Source organism: Strix uralensis, chromosome 5 (assembly GCF_047716275.1).
Source record: "Strix uralensis isolate ZFMK-TIS-50842 chromosome 5, bStrUra1, whole genome shotgun sequence".
In the NCBI taxonomy this organism is placed as follows: domain Eukaryota; kingdom Metazoa; phylum Chordata; class Aves; order Strigiformes; family Strigidae; genus Strix; species Strix uralensis.
The window spans coordinates 89,003,045-89,020,290 of NC_133976.1; the positions used below are offsets into that span (position 1 = coordinate 89,003,045).

The following is a 17,246-nucleotide window of genomic DNA, read 5'->3' on the forward strand; positions in this document are numbered from 1 at the left end:
CAGGTTCAAATGAAGACGCTAAAGATCATGTAGAAAGAGTGGAGTCCAGTCCAGTCTCCCAAACGCAGCCCTCAAGGGATAACAAAATGCAATCATGAAACAACAGCCAGTCCAAGAATCAAACCAAATCAAGTCCAAAGCACAAGCCAATGTCACATTTCACCAAATATCAAAAAGACCCGAAGTTGTTGTTGTTTGTTTACTTAGTCAGCACACCAGTTCTACACAGTTTACAGTTCTAGCTTTCTGTGGTCTCTTTTAAAGCCTTCACACTGACAATAGCAGGTCCTATGAGCTGGACAAGGTGGTGTTTCAGTGGGGCTAGATATCTTAAAGACTTTCAAGCTCAGCTACTGCTCAGTCCCAAAAGTTTTCTAACTACACAGCCTCTCCAACTCACCCTCACTACAGAAGCAGCCAGCACAGCAGCCCAGGGGAATCTGTGCTTTCCTCCTCACTGAAAGGTTTGACAGGCAAAAAGACAAAAAAGATTGTACTCTTACTAGTACCTCAGTCCAAAACCAGTAAAAGGACCCTGATGAGAAGCAGACTTCCACTGCACACCCTTGTATTCACATGCTCATAAATCACTAATCCACAGACTTCATGCTGTTTAAGACATGTCCCTACTCCAGCCTTTGAAGGGCCTAAGCTGCCAGGGAGACGCATAAGATCACTGGATAATTCAGAGTGGAAAGGACCTCAGGAGGTTTCTAGCTGAACCTCCTCCTCAAAGCAGGGTCAGCTGAGATCCAGCCAGGTTGCTGAGGGCTTTACCATGTCATGTTTTAAAACCACCAAGAACAGAGGCTGCACAAACTCCTAGGCATCCTGTCCCACTGCTTCATAGTCACCAGCATGAAAAGCTTTCTCCCTTTGTCCAGACTGAACCTCATTCGTTTCGGTTTATACCCGTTGTCTGTCTCCTCTGCTATGCACAACGGTGAAGAACCTGGCTCCAGCTTCTCAGTGATCTCCTCGCAGGTACTAGCAGACAGAAAGATCTCCCTGAAGCAGTCTCTTCCACAGGCTGGACAAGCCCAGCTCCCTCAGCTCTCCTCACAGAGAGGGGTTGCCCACTGCTGAAGGTGCTCTAGTTTGGCCACGTCTTCCCTGTACTGAGGAGCCCCAAACTGGGTGCAGTGCATCAGCTGGGATCTAAGGAGTGCTGAGTAGAGGGGGATAGTCACTTTGCTCAATCCACTGGCCCAGGATACTGTTGACCTTCGCAGCAGCGGCACACTGCTGGCCCAGGGTCAGCTCGTGGCCCACCAGGGCCCCCAGGGCCTTTCCAGCACAGCTGCCCCCCAGGCAGGCTGTCTCCAGCCCCGCTCATGGCAGGGGGCTCTTCTTTTCCGAGTGCAGGACTTTTCATTTGTTCTTGTTGGGTTTCAGAAAGTCCCTCTCAGCCCGTTTCTCCTGCCTGTCTACGTCTCCCTGAACAGCAGCCCTGCCCTCAAGTGTATCAGCTGGTCACGCCGTTTGGCATCATCAGTGAACTGTACGAGCGTGCACCCTGAAAGGGAATGAAAGGGCTCAAACAAATGAATTTCTGACAATTATTAAGACTAAACTGTGAGTAGTTTTGCTTGTGGTTTACTTCATTTGTTTCTCAAGGACTCCTCAACTGTTTCCTTAGGTCCCTTTGTCTGTTTAGGAAAGATTAAAACACTTGTTAGGCTCCCGACAGAAATCACCGACAGCAGACTCAAGGCCTTCAGTGGGCGCTTGGGCAACTCCTAGAATGGGCAAACTAAGATAAGGGGGACTCGAACAAAAGGACACAGAGACCCTGTTATAGGGAGGGTGATTCTGCTGATTTAGGAAGGAGGCGCCTGGACTTCACTGCACAGCGCCTGCTCTGGAGAGAAGGTCAGCTAGCGACCACCGTGAGGAAGACTGCTTACTTCTTCCCTCGACCACCAAAGACCCTCACGCTATTTTCACTACGCCTGCTTGGACTATGTAAATGAATTCTGGGAACTCATTATCATAAGACAGCCCTTTCCAGGAAATCTAATGAATATGTATGATTTGTGCGTATGGAAACTGATGTCCCTTGCTAATTCTTGGGAGCCCTTAAGGTGGAGAATCCCCAGGGAGACCTCAGCGCTGCTAATAAAGAATTCCTGCTTAACAGTAAAAAAACTTTACTGTTGAGGCAATTTCTTTGTTTCAACCCCATCACCTCCTCCAGGTCACTGATGAAGAGGTTAAACGGGACACAACCCAGGACAGACCACGAGACAGACAGATCACACAACACAGGGGCAGTGCCACAGGCAGCCATGAGGGTCTTTTCCCCCTTTACTCGCATGGGGATTAGTTGCTCTGTTTTCACTCTTCCAATGTAATTGCTGGGAAATCATTCACACTGCCACTACAGCTCCACGGAATCCTCTGGCCGACTGTGCTGCGACACACCAAACTACTTAGCCTCCCTGAAAAACAGTGCCCATCTCCCGTGCATTCAGCACAAAAGCAGAATTCCCCAGTTCGGACAGTTTCAAAGTGTGTTTGCGTTCTTGGAGAAACCTCTCACCAACCACGGGATCAGCAGCACATTGATTTAGCAAATGAGGGAACCCAGCAGGGATGCCTTCCACCAAGATTCTGGGCATCTGCATGTAATGACATTCACGGGAAGAAAAGTCACTCACTAAAAATTACAATTTGTTTTACCAGTTTGTCCACAGAAAAGAAAATCCACATGTGTTCTCTGCTGGTTGAAGAGCTGAGGGAGAAAAGCTTTTTAGCAGGTGCTGAACTAGCTTGGTAAATATTGGTACCTTTGATCTGTTTGTTAATGTGTAAATGACAGGAATTAAGGGATCAGAAATACACGGTTGGAAGGAGAGTATAAAATAAACAAACACCTTAAATGTCTGAGTCACAGCTTGGTCAAGCACAGCTCCCTAACCTTCCTATTGCTCATACTACTGATGTCAGCAGAGCAACAGCCACCACAGTTTACTTTTTTAAACTAAATGATACGAAGCTAAATGATGCTGAGGATCCGGGGTGCTGATTTAAACTATGGCCCCTCACTGTGTTAATGCAGCTACAGCTGCAGAGCTGCAGTAAAAGTGGGCATTTTCAAGACAGCTGTCTAATTAAGCACATCGTAAGTGTCAGAGAGAGAAACTATTAGTCTGAATCTATGTGAGCAGTCAGAGGAAAAACCCACAAGCACCCAGTTATCCCAGACACGTCACGGAAACAAATATCTACCTTTCTCCTTCAACCATACAGCAGAGAGTGGCCAGTCCCTCTTCCCTTCCCATGACCATCTGTCTCTCTTCCTGACGAGGGACCCCCAAAAAACCCAGCTCCACGGAATCAGAGGGATGTTGCTTGGAAGGACCTGCCAAGGTCCAGCTTGAAGCTGGACTGTTGCCACATTAGATGAGGTCAGTCACGACAGCTTCTCCCCTTCACATGCAAAGGAAACCCCATCAGATTGTGCGGCAGACAGGATCAGATCTGCCGTTCAGGCAGCAGATCTGGCTTGCTCCTGGCACAGCAGGACCACTTGGAGCATGACATCCTGCACCCAATTAAAATCCAGTTTCCCAGTGATAGGGCTCCATTACACACCCTTACTTAATTACCCAGTCAGAGAGTCAAGATCCCTGTCAGACCAAATTCAGTGCAGATCCAAGACACATCTCTAGTGTTGGCATTCTTGCTGCCTGCCTCATTTTCCAGTGGAACCAATTCACTGTAACACACTGGGAGCGATGCACAGGGGAGAAGGCAAACAGTAATCTCAAGGGACAATTTAATAACCCTATTCCCGACGAGGAATATTAAGCAGAAAGTGCAAGCCTGGATGCCCTGGTACTTTCTCCCATTCTACTGTTTCTGAATAAAATCCTGTGAGTTTTACAAAGCCTCTAAATCCATCTGCTGGACTCGGCAAGTCAGAGAGCAAGCAACACTATTCTATTTTAAAATGACAGAAGTGTCTGCATCTGTTTAATAACACACATGCATACATCTGCCAAACAGACCTAGTGGAAAGACACTTTCTGAGGATTACACATTTTTCTATTTAAAGACAGTAAAAAAAGGCACTGTGCCTCTATATAGACATCAGAATAGCTCCACTCCTCATCCAGCCCTCAGTCTCCTTCCTTACTCCAAATAAATTGCCTATACAACCATCTCAGCTAATTAAAAATTAGCAATAAGGCCATATGGCAGCTACAATGGAAAATACACTATTCCTTTTTTCAGTGGATTTCATTATGGTTCAGCCATGTAACAAAAGAGGTACTGAAGAAGGAACTGAAATTCCAGGAGCCAGAACAGCTGGCTTGTTTTATGACCAAAATGCAGCATACATTGAAAAGAGATTTTATAAGAGTTTTTATCTGCTCACCAGACAGGTCTCGGGGATTATAAAGAAGCCCTTTTTAACTTGGAGAAGCAATCACTGAGAGGCAAAACCGAATTCTCAAAGATCCTGTCGCTCGCCACAACCAGCAAAGCCAAAACCAGAATCCCATCCCGCAGCCTCTCCTCTCAGCCTAAGGGCTCTGGAGAGGGGTCTGCAGCGGGGGCATGGAAACAAATCCTCTGTACAGGATTTATAATGAGGAGATTCGTTGTGTGGATATATGTTCCTCTGAGGAAGTGACAGTGATTTAAGGGCCCAAAGAGTACGGAGCCACTGCTCTCGGCCAGTACACGCTGCCAGGTGTGCATGTTCTCTCCACATCTGGTTTTCAGAGCAAGACTTAACTGGATTCAAATTACAAAATCCTGAAACCACATATGTTAGCCATAATTATTTTTCCAGCTAAACTAGACATACACAACAGTGAATTTTGGGTTGCAGCTTTCTACTTGGCCAACAGAAGAGTACAAATTAGGAAATCTATACCTGAGCAGAATATGCCTCACCCTGGAGAGATCGCTTGGCCACTGACCTATTAGTTGTGCAGCACAGAGGTTCCTGTTCCCACTTCCCCTCCGTGCTCAGCCCACCCCCAAAGACAAGCAGAGCTCCCTGTCACCCACCAAGAACTGCTCGTTTAGATCCCTCGCACCCAGCCAGGGACAGCACGAACCACCACGAGCAGCCTGGCCTGCAGCAGAGGCCCCAGGACCCAGCGCTCCTCCTGAGGGCAGCCTGGAAGAGGCCCTGAAAAGCGGGGCTCTCCTGCTGCTCACCCTGCCCCTCCGTCCCTTCCACCTCCCTCCTCGAGCCGTGCTTCCCTCCACCCCCAGCCCTCAGCCCAGGGCGAGAAATGCTGATGCAGCCTGGGACAACAACCAGAGGCAGGTACAGCCCACCTGACGTAAAGGAAGGGCCAGGCCATGGATGCCATCGAGAGCCCGGGGAAGACGCGCCGCAGACGCACATACTTTGCAAGCTAAACAACTCTGACAACCACGTCAGTTAATTTTGCTGTGCCCTAAGGAAAAAACCTAAGCTTCACCTGTGACGCTGCACGTATATAACACATTTCACAGAGCAGGCAGAGGACATACGCGGCAGAGGACAAGCAACTACCAAAGTAGAAGAGCTCAGTTAGAGGGCTGTGCAGAGTAAGGCATGTGGACACCACGGCAGCTGACCAGAACAGAGGCCGCGCCATCAGTCACGTCCAGACACTGCCACAGATCAGACCTTTCCCTGCAGTCACCTGGTTGACTTTCAAGGAGCCGGCTTCTGCAGAAGAATACCCAGATCCCGTTAGTTCAGAGAACCTGGAGATCTGCTGAAGTCACGATTGCCATAATGAGCAGAGGTCAGCACAAGAAGAAGCCTTTGTGAAACAAGGCTTCCCCTTCCTTCTTTCCTGCTGGCCTCCAGGTCTCCTGAAACAACTGTGGGGAGTTTGAGGGCTGGCCCTTAGCCTGCTGCTGCAGCGAAGACCCTGCCCCGCCGGCGTGAGAACACGGACAGACTGAAAGTGCTGAAAAGGGACCAAGACTCCAGGGTTAGGAAGGCACACACAGAGCCTCCTGCATTACCAGCAGCAGCAGGGGCAACAGGGATCACAAACAGACGATGTTATAGGTGAGGCAGAAAATTCCTCCTCCTTAGGAGGAATTCTCCTCCTAGTCAGTGTCCCTGTACAGTCCTACGTCCCCACCGAGACCTCATGTCCCACCAAACCTGACACAGACAACCTCTCAGGTGCGTATTTGTAGGCCAAGATTTTTAGTGGTGCCCAAGAGATTTGTACACTCGGCTCCCTTTGAAAACTAACAGCAATTTGGCATCCAAATCCCTCATGGGCAGCTCGGAAGTACCAGCTACCTGGCACTTCCACATTTACAAACTTGAATCTCCTCAGCTGTGTCCGTGACACTTGTATGCGTAAGGAACACACACTAAATTTCCTTCCCAGTTGCACAGCAAAGCTGTAACTGCTGAAACACCAATTCCTGCTACTGCCAGTCTCTGCCTCGCACCAGTCTTGCCACAGACCACATAACCCTGGATCCCTTAGCAACAAGTTGTTCTGACATGCTTTTGCAATGGAAAGAGCTTGCCAGCTAATCTCCCAATCTCCTAACATCAAAGCATGCTCCAAAGCTCAAAGCACTGCATTGGAAAACTCCACCAGCTTCATCTGTTTTCCGATCAGCTGGCCTGTAACAGTTCTTGAAGTACGTAAAACGACATTTAGCACTGTTACACATAACTATACTAAATCTTCTGGGTTCCTGTATTGCTGACATGCAAATCAGTAGGATGCATTTATATTAATAAAGAGATCAAAATATCACAACTCTTAAAAACATAAGCACTTAAGTCAATATGATGAGTGCCTTTATAAGAACACAGGGCAGAACACAGCCTGATCTCCCCGCACAGATCCACCAGTGGGACCAAGAATCGCCCCTTCACACTGTCCAGCAGAAAGCATCTGCAAAGGCTTCGCGTGAAGGCGTGAACTTTGCAGCTCCCCCTGCTCACACCAGGTCCGCGTGCAGCCCTCCACACACCAAAGTCTCACAGGGCTCACCCACACACTCCTCTAAACAGACTGCCAGATGCCAGCTTCTCGCAGTCTCTCCAGGATGTAAGTGTTAGTAAATCCTTTAGAAGAAATGAAAACAGATATCACTGAACAATGGCTTTTAAATAAGGGTAAACTTTAAGGAGAAAAGGGTCCCTTTCCAAATCCTTGTGTTAGTATTTTTAAGAAATTTGAAATCTGGTTTTGGAAAATCAGAAGCATTGATAACCACCTTGATAAGGTTTTACAATGAAACATAACAGTCTTCTTACAATGAATCTTATTTTAATGATTGCAACTCTGAAAATAAAACAACTTTAAAATATCTGTTTTTCTTAAATAAAAGCAAGTCACCTTCTTCAACTCACGGCTGAAGAGCTATACGTATAACTTGCTGCATCCTGTCTGGAAGAAAACTTGCAGCTGTAATTCAAAACTCTATTGTCTCACCAAGAGGCTGTGCCTAAAGCTGCGTTGTGTGAACCATCCTAGCCTAGCTGCGGCTACAGGAGAAAAATAGGGGATTTATGACACTATTAAGAGGATGATTCATGTGCATGTAAAGTTCATTTTGGTTGAGACACTGACGCAAACTATATCCACAGGACAGCTTTTGCCAGAATAGAAGACAGTGTCAGCCCCCAAACTGGCACTGCTCTAGCCAGACTGAAAGCAGGCCCGCTCAGAGGTACACCTGAGCCCCACAGGAGAAACCCAGCAACGAGGCGACGCAGGTTCCAACTGGAAATTTAGGTCTCTCTGTTTAAATGAGTAGTTGAAAGGATAATAAATTGAACCTGAATTTGCATAGGTCTGCACAGTCTTTCTATGGATATATACACACATCTGGAACGGTATATAGCTTCAATATAATTATATGCAAACTCCTCTCTTAAACAGCAAGTAATTTGGCCTAACCAGCACCTGTCTCATCTTCTGCTTGGATATTTCAGCAGCAGTAGCCCATTACAATGCACAAGCACGCTTCCCCAGCCAAGTATCCTCTCAGACTGCAGCAAATGCACTTGTGTGAACCAGGGCCACAGAATCAGACCTTACATTCTTTGTATTTGTCTCACCATCTGACTAAGAACTCACTGCCACATACCACGAGCATGGTGAGTAGGTTAAGATGGGGGTGAGCTCCAACACCAGTCTATTGAAAGGAAAAGCCTTAAAAATACATGGAGTACCAGGTCAGAAGACAGCAGGACGCAACCAGTTGAAGCTTATCTCAGATTGCACCTCAAGGATCTGCGAGAGGCAGATCTGCTCATGAAGCTTCCTGTTGGGTGAGAATTACCACAAGAGTAGCCAGCACCCTGCAAGTCCCCTGGCACCTCACCGCTAGTCAGAAATGCGGACACGCCTCAGGACAAAAGCTGGGGTACAGGCACCACATGAGTAGCACACGTCCATCCTGAGCTTTCTAGGGACCAGGTGATGCCAAAGTCCCAGTTTTTCCACATCAGAGAGGTCAGAGCGATCACTCCGCCAGCACCAGTTCATAAAGTAGGATACACGGGCACCACCAGCGTGAAACGTAACCTGCAATGGCCAGGAATGGTTGTGACCAGGACAAATCCTGGGCACGAGTAATACCACCACTATGAGTGACACCTGCAACATGAATGAAAATTACGTTAAGGATGCCTTACAGCTTTACGTCTTTTTAGGATCTACTGAACAGGCATCTTTCAGCACCATTTTAAAGCTAAAGACATTTGTTAGGAGTGCCAAGCAGCCACTAGGCAGTGGCTAAAGCAAATGTGCAAAGAAGTTCAATTTTGTGCAGTCTGTTTACACAGATACACCTCTGGAGACAGCATAACAGACAGCATTAAAAAAAGATTTTAACTCTTTTCAGTATACCATATTCAAATGAAAGATGAGATCCACTTTCCAAGCAAGTGCCGTTCTCCTATCCTGTTGCGTTCACGGGAACGCCTTACAGACTCCAGATGTGCTCATCGATACAAAGGCAACGAAGTAGAGCTGGTTTTGAACCTCTTTTCTCTCTAGAGAGCAATCACCTGCACGAGCAGCCCTATCAGTTTCAAAAGAATGATAAAGAAGCTGTTTCCTCTGATTTAACCCTGCTGTTGAGCTTATTTCCCCATGTTCTTCCCTCCAGAAAGCCCAAGTGGACTGGCAGTACGAGCAGTCTCCCCGGAACAATTTGGAGGTGGGTTTTGGGATGTGTAGAGCTGTGGGAATCAGGCAGATTGTGCAACACCTTTGCCTAAGGATCATGCCACCAGAGACGACTCAGGAGATAAAAGTTTCTTTCCCTGGCTTTGTCATGGGCTTGCCAGATGATCTGGAACAAGTCATTTCTTCACCCTCCACCTTTTCTTCCTGCAAAACAGAGGCAACAACTCCCACCTTCCTCTGGGAGAAAACCCTTGCCATCTAGTGAAATACTCACTCACCAATCTATTTACCAAACTGGTGTGCCCACAGGTAAATGCAGCAGCAAACTTTCCACAGCCACACTCACTGTTACGCTGAGCCACAGGCCCCAAGAGCAATACTTTAACCTCCCTTAACACACGTAAAACCTTCACATGATCCAGCTGCTGTTGCAGCAATCCTGCCCTCTGCAGCACTGTCATCCCTTTCCTCCTTTCCCCCTCTCCTACTGACTTCATCAGGCACCATAAATTGCTCTTTTCTGGAGCGTTTTCCTCACCCCTGTGCCCACCCTGGACTGTGTCACTGGGAAACAGCACTCAGCAATTAAGTCTGTTGCATTTCTCTCGTGACTCCTCCACATAGGCTATACACACACACACAGATACAGTAACAGGAGGTTTATTTAGCCAAACACCTGCTGTCCAGATCTTTCATACAGTGTGTTATGAGGAAAAGAAAACAAAGCTTTGCAAGTAGGCTTGGAGCGAAGCTTGCAGCAAACCATCCCCTTTATCTCAGTACAAAGACATCACTCTGACCGAGAGGAAAGGAGAGATTTAAGTTCCTTTTACAGATGGAGATGAAACACAGCACTGCCTGAAACAGTATCTTTTATAGGGTCTGAAAAGAAGCGAAGGGATCACCTAGCTCACAAACCGTGCCCTGCCGTGGGCCCTGCCAGCACCCCAATAGTTTCCTAACGTATTTAAAGCGTATTTTGGAGCTCCTGAACAGGTGTGATAAGTTTATTAATCACATTACAGATGTGGCACATCTCAAAAGCCCGAGATACACCAAGACAGAGCCACGTCACGCTAACATCAGGCAAACAGATTTCTGCAGATTTCCACACGGTTAAGGGAGGAAGGGGGAAGTAAAAACCAAGTGGTCGCACGCACACTGGAACTAACACATCCTGCTTTTCTAAGGATGTGTGTCATGACTGTAAGATTAAGAACACGTGTCTCCACGCAGTGCTCTCCCAACAGACAGGTCCTCTCTCCAGCCCTGTCCCTCCCACGTGGGCTCTCTAGGAGTGTGTAAGGGTTTTTTCTGCTGTGGGACTCCACTGCAGTCTTTCTGTGCTCATTGGTGACCCATTTGGACACAACCTGCAGTCATTTAATAACCCTTAAGACCACTAATTTTCTCACAGGGAATTTTTAGACAAACTATGGGTTAAAAATATTCCTGGGAAGGAAGAGGAAGGGAGGAGCCAAACAGACACTGAGATTACCCGCCCTGTCCTTCCATAGGAAACCAGGGCAAAACCAGCTTCCCCATGAACAACTGTGGCTGCTGCTGCTTTTAAGTCAGGGCCGCCTAAGAAGTCAGTTCAGCCATAAAAACTCAGAAATGTAAATATAAGGTGCAATAGTGTAAAGCAGAGGTTCAAAGCAGAAATTCAAAGGCTCCCTCAGTTAAGCAACCTATAGAATCTGACTCAAAACGTCGACAAATTTGACCTGAGGTCTTAACCCCACCTCACCTCCTGGCACCTACTCACACAGCACCGTGTCACGCCGTACTGCTGAAGCAAAAGCAGCAGCAAAGTTGTTTCTGTGCTACAGTAAATACCTCGAATACTGCCACAGTGACTATCACCAGCATACCTAGGAACCTTATTTATCCTCCTGTCATAAAGCAAGGATATGAGCTTACATGGGCCGCCTTGATAAGCCTGATGAACCCTCCTCTCCCAATATAGCCCCTCTAAAAATAGATGTCAGCATGTTATCAAGTAGTTAGCCAAAAACATATTTAAATTTAGTTGCTTATGGGTTGGTAGCCACACATTGTGGTTATTTATGACACGGCTGCCACTCACGATTAAAAGAAGCAAACCACGTAAGTAATAAACAAAAACTTTTTCAGTATCATTATAAGGATCTTTGAGCTGCGTGGCTCAGAAGTCGTGCACAAAGACGGAAAGGTTTAACATGACTGGATTAGAGTTCTGCACGGACCACGTTAAAGGTCATTCTGTGAATACAGCTGGGATGGCGATAGCAGGCCCGTATTTACGCTACAATACAAAAGACAGGCAGTGAAAGCAAGATGTATAAAGAGTCCTCCGGCTTGCTTGCTTTTGGTGCTGTTAGAGGCAGTGGAGGCAAGAATGACTTCGGGCTGTGGCAAATCAGCAGCCAGCATTGCCATTTGCTATTGTGGAGGGTCTTGGCAGAGAGGGCAATATTTACTCTGGGAAGATCACTCTGACCTCAGCTGGTCCCCTCAGAGAAACCCACCAGAAACCACCTGTGGGGAGGGAGGGAGGGAATCCCCCAAGGGCAGAGCGGTTCCCAAGCACACAGGAAAAGTTGGCCACAGGGCTCCTGCATGGTCTAACAACTCATTCAAGGAACGCCACCCGGATGAGCTTCCAATTTACTTCTGCTTCACACTCGTGTACAAAAATTTTGTTTCTAGCCCTGAAATTTGCTCCTAGGGCTGCCCAGGTCCTACCACAAGCCATGGACCAGCCTCTCTACCCCTGATGCAGACCCCAGCCCACCACCACATCACTGCTTAGCCCTTGGCCCCCTCCAGTTTCCCAGCCATGGTCTAGACAGCCTGCACTTGAGAGCTACCCCACAAAGAAAGTAAAAACAGTAAAAAGGTAATAAGCCCCTTACAATGAAGGGCCTCGGCCGCCTGCAGCACCACAGTGTGTTGTACCCAACGGGTGGCCCCACCAGCTTGCAGACGGGCTTCTCTCCCTTCACATTTTCAGACTGGAAGGAATACTCAAACTAAAAGCTCTGTCACATGTTCCAGCTTCCTCCCCACCGCACTGACAGAAACGTGACCATGACGCTTAACTAGTTCCCCTCCATGGACCGAGGGCAGTAACCTAAACAGGCCCTTCTGTCGCCAAGAGGGGCTGCAGCCACGACACTAGGCAAAATAACGGGCAAACAGCAAAACGGGTGGGTGGCCCCTGCTGGAAGCGGATGCCTCAAAAACATCACCTAGAGATACAGAAATTTCTCGTTTAAGAAGGGACGCTGACAAGCTGGTTAAGCTTAGAAGCCACCTTTGAATGAAATACACTCTTTTGGAGCGTGTGGTTGACATCCCCTGCTGGAGATGAGTTTTCTCCACCATCTTCCTTCAGAAGCAAATGAGATCATCAGGAAGGCACGGCCACTTCTGCTGCTCCTCAGCAGAACCACGTCGGAGAAACTTGATTCAGAATAGATAATAAAGGAAATACCAGTAAGCCACACCAAAACAGCCAGCAGAAGGAAAGGGAAGCAATTTCCCTGAGCCAGGCTTTGAGGCCAAATAGTTTATTTTTAAATATTAAAAAGCTGCCTTCTAAGTGTTGCTGGCAATTAGTAGACTCAACATGGGTAAAACATGTGCTCGCTCCACAGCCATCTGAAAGGAGGCTTAAACTCGAATTATGCCCCTACCCGACGCCCATCAGACACTAGAACGAAACTAAGGCCAGTTTTAACCAGACAGAAAGTCAAAACTGCATCAAAACATAAGGCAAGGACACTCAGATTTCCTGCTAGAAGGCGGCAGCAGTCTGGGGATCAGACGGAGGAAGAGTTTCTCCGCAGAAGCCAGTATTTGGTCAGTCGGGGAGGCTGAGGAGGAGGGAGTACGCCATCCCCCGAGGAGCCAGCGCTCGGGAGGAAGGCACGCTTCGTGTAGACAGGGCTGGACCACCTTTATCAAGCCTCGCAGCCCGCCGCCGCCTCCCTATCTACAACAACAACAATAAAGCTGTGTTGCGCGAGGGTAGACATCGCTATCTCGGCGCAGCCTCCTCCGGGCTCCCCACAGCCAAGGGGGAGGCCAACCCCTCCCTGCCCGTGGTGCCGGCGGTGACAACACTGGGGTGTAAGGGTCCCCATCCTGGTGCTCGAGGGCTGGGTGGTTTTGCCAAATATATTTGGTTATGAAAAACACTGTGGGCCAAGCGCCCATCCTAACGTGAAGCGGCCTGGAAGGAAACACGGGTGGATTTAAATCGTTCCCTCGTGGCTTCTTCAACTCTCAGGCTAGAGGAAACGACGCCCGCGGACTCCTTAGTCACCAGAAGTTTATTTTACAGCAGAAAGCGGGTTCGGGGGTTCCTTTCCCCGCTGAAAAAGGGGGGGGGGGGGGGGACGCTGAAAACGGGGAGCCGGGGAGGGGTGGTGGGAGCGGCCGAGCCCTGAGGCGCGGCCGGGCCGGCGCGTGGCGGGAAGCGGCGGGAAGCGAAGCGGCGGGAAGCGGCGGGCGCGGGGACCCCCCCGGCGGGCTGAGGCCCCGCTCCGGGGGCGGCGGGGGAGCGGGCACACGGCGTTCAGCCCCCACCGCAGCCTCCCCGCGGGGAGAACGGGACCGCGGAGGTGCCGCGAGCCCGGCCGGGTGCGCTCGCCTTCCGCCCCTCCGCGCGGGCGAACTCACCTTCCTTGGCTTTCTTCTTCCTCGCCAGCGTCCCGCCGAGCTTGCCCAGGAACGACTCGTCTTTCTTCATCCTGTGGGGCCGCAGCGTCGGGGAGCGGACGGGCGCGGCGGACATCGGCTTGGCCGGGTGAGGGGGGGGCGTCCCCGGCGGGGTGGGGGGGGTGAAGCGAACAAAGCCCGGGAGCGGGGCGGGCGGGAGGCGGGGGGCTGCGCGGGCCGGAGCCGCGGGGAGGGCAGGGGCGGTCTGGGAGCCGCTGCCGGCGGCCACAGCGCCCTGCCACGGCCTGGAAGTCCGCGGGAGGCGGGGGCGGGCCGCCCCGCCACCCCCCCGCCGGGCCCGAGGCCGCCCCCCGGCCCGCGGGCAACCTCCGGCCTGGGGCGGGCGAGCCGGGCCCTGTTTGGCTGCACCCTGGCCGGGGGGTGTCGGCAGGGACCGGGGCGGGGGGGGGGGGGGGGCAGACCACGAGAGCCGTGAAAAAGTGGGTAAAACACATCGCAGAAACGCAAACCCCCCGCCCCGGCGCGGCAGGCGAAGCTGAGGTAATGAGCCTGGTCAGGGCTCTGCTTAGCGGCTTCCAGCTGGCCGCACTCAGCTTTGCCGCCTAATTTTGCAGCCAAACACCTTCTCCTGGCACTGCCCGACAGGTTTGGCATCTCCCGCGCCGCGGGGCTGAGGAGAAGGGGCCGGGGGGCTCCGCGTTTGCCAAGTTCACGTGTACCGAGGCCCACAGGCACCTCCGAGGGGGGCACCAGCACCTCCCAGGTCTCCCAGCACCGCCCTAAGCGTCGGGTCCGCACGCACCAACAGCGGAACCCGGATCCCACAGAGAGAATTGCTCATTACTTATCATTTTACAGTACCCGGGAGCACGATAAGGGCTTTGTGGAATACGCATTAAAAACAGATCCTGAAGAGTTTATAGCGTTAGGCTCTGATCCTGCGAAGTCTGGCACACATCCTTAACTTTAAGCCTCTGAAGTGGTCCCATTGATTTTAATGAGACTACGGGGTACCTAAAGCCACGCACACGCCTTTGGCCATGCTCCTGCAAGCGGTTGCCAGTCACCAGCCCTCACCCCAACAAAGAACCTAATTCAAATCGATGTGACTTGGCGCAGGATCCGCACCCCCAGCTCACGGGACAGATTTTCATGCTTGGCCTGATGCAGAAGTAACGCTACACAACACATCTGAGCAGAGGCACTTTCCTGAGTGTGTAGTTTTGTGAGATTTAACCCAAGGTAATCCCCTCTGTCACAAAGACCCACTCTCGTCCCTCACCTCCTGATGCTTGTTGCTTTTCTACAGGCATTTAGGCAAATAATCAAAAAAACCCCCAACAAACCAAAACCAAAGTCAGCCTGCCCAGTTTTCTGATGTGACAGAGCATAAAGTCACCCAAGGGCAAGTGCCCGCAGAAGGGCAGGGGAGGGAAGACGTGACTAGGGCTGGGAAGACCCTTTGGAATGGCAGTGCAGACTCTCACGAATTGAAGATTATCATGGATTAGCAGCCTGATATACGATGGAATGATGACTTATTTCAAGTAGACAGCAATTCTTTGGGGATCCGACTCCATAAACACAAATTCAAGAGTGAACACTAACTTTTTTTAAATTACAGTTTCCTTTTTTAAGATGATGCTTTCAGAGGAGGGTGCCAGACTGGACCGACGCATTTTAATCCAGCTTTGCAATTATAAAGACATTACCAAAGAACAGGAGGGGTATCGCTGCCGTCAGTGCCAGAACAGCGGATACAGGAAGCTCAGACGCTTTTTAAGAAGAACTACGCCTTTCAGGAGAGGCACGGCAGGGAACTCGAATCAAGAGCCAGCAATCCTTGCGGTCCCAGGCCAAAGGGACCCGCTCTACCCAAAAACTCTCCCACCGAGTCTGCTGAGAATATGGTACTAGTCAAAACATGGCAGGGCTGCCCTAAACTGCAAGAAAAGCAAAGCTGCACAACACTTGGCACTTCATGAAAATGCCGTTTCATTAAGTGAGATGGCAGCCATGGAGGATCCCTCAGAATACAAACCCAAAACAGGAGGGTGTTTGAACTGGAACGTGGCTTTTTGTCCAGAAAGGAACACAGCGCAGGATGCAGTTTGATTTTGCCTGAACGTGTAAGAGACTGAGCATTTTGCATTTCTGTCATAACTGCTGTTAGCAGAACGTGGAGCAGTTTCTAAAGGCAGAGATGCTGCTAATTTACCTATGTTGCATTTTAAAATTTGTATATTTGTATAAAATCTGTAAGTTCTTGTATAAAAATATTTTGCTTTTCCCTGTTGACAGCAATATTTAATGCAATAGCTAATGAAAGATTCAGGAGAACAATCCCTGCTCACCTGTTTCTCTAACAGGATTTCCTTCCGCATTTGAACCACAGGTTTTTGCCTTACAGGCTCCATTTCTGTTGTGTTCTGCAAATCAACAGGCCAGTGGCAAATCATTTAAATGTCTCACACAATAATAGGTGCTGTGGGTTTTAAGGTAACGGTCACCCTCGCTGGCCGGTCCTACAAGCCACGTTTCTTCTCGTGCCCTGCTCCACCAGCCCCGCAGCTGAGCCGTGATCCTGCCCAGCCCAGCTCCTCCGTCCAGGAGCCCTGGGAACACTGAGCTGGAGAATGGATTGGTGACAGACAGAAACCTCGGGAAATCCTCTCCAAAGCCCCTCTGCAGAAAGGATGACTTCTCTGAAAACAAGCGAGGCAAAAACAAAATTGTAACCACGCTACGCTTGAGAAGTTCGGGGAACACAGCCAGCCCCAGGGTGAATGAGGGCAGTCCCTCACATCTGGCCCAAACCCGAGTGCGACAAGTGCAGTCACTAATTGATCACAGAATCTATCACGGAAGCAATTATAAAACTTCACTATTTTGTTTGCATAAAGAACAGCGGGAAATATTATAAAGAACATACAGACGAGGCACACCCTGGCACCCTCGCGTCCACAGTGCATTCTGCACATTCTCCAGCTCTCCGGCACTGCCCGGAGTGAAAAGAACCACTCTGTCAAGCTCAGGAGCCGCACAGCCAGAAAATGATGCCAGAGATCTGTAAGGGCTCGTGTTAAATTGGTGTCCAGGTAAATACGCCCTGTATTTGCAGTCTAATTTTTTTTTTTTAAGCACAATTTCTTGCTTTAACTACTCGTCAATAAGGTATCCTGAAACTTAAACGAAATCTATTTTCTCATTCCTTCCCCAAATCTTTTTTCTTCTGACTTCAGAAATCAACTTCAATAAGTGGAAATCCTGCTTAAGACATTGGTTATTACCTCAACTTCTCTTCCTGTTTCCTTGGCAAGTTCCAAACCTGCCAGTGGCTTTCAATTCTGATCTGGTTTTATTGCATCCTGTGATCTCTGCTGCAGAGAGCATACAGAAAGGATTTCCTAAGGGTCTGTCTGCACTGAATGCGTAATACGCAGC

General features: G+C 49.5%; 1 protein-coding gene and 1 long non-coding RNA gene across 3 annotated transcripts in view; one reads left to right on the top strand and one right to left on the bottom strand.

The window, feature by feature from the left end:
• The window catches only part of PARVB (parvin beta), a 67,723-nt gene extending 53,670 nt beyond the window's left edge, over positions 1–14,053 (bottom strand). Inside the window, exon 1 of one of the 2 annotated variants that reach the window (XM_074872155.1) lies at positions 13,803–14,053. In XM_074872155.1, the coding sequence (XP_074728256.1) occupies positions 13,803–13,917 (115 nt within the window). In that variant the 5' untranslated portion in view covers positions 13,918–14,053. Of the gene's footprint in view, positions 1–12,031; positions 12,051–13,802 lie in introns of those variants that run through there. The other variant, XM_074872160.1, reaches the window with a different exon arrangement.
• Positions 13,838–16,143, top strand: LOC141944871 (uncharacterized). The gene is made up of 2 exons (XR_012629349.1): positions 13,838–13,929; positions 15,427–16,143. It is a non-coding gene; the product is annotated as an uncharacterized LOC141944871 (long non-coding RNA).
• The last annotated feature ends 1,103 nt before the right edge of the window (positions 16,144–17,246 follow it).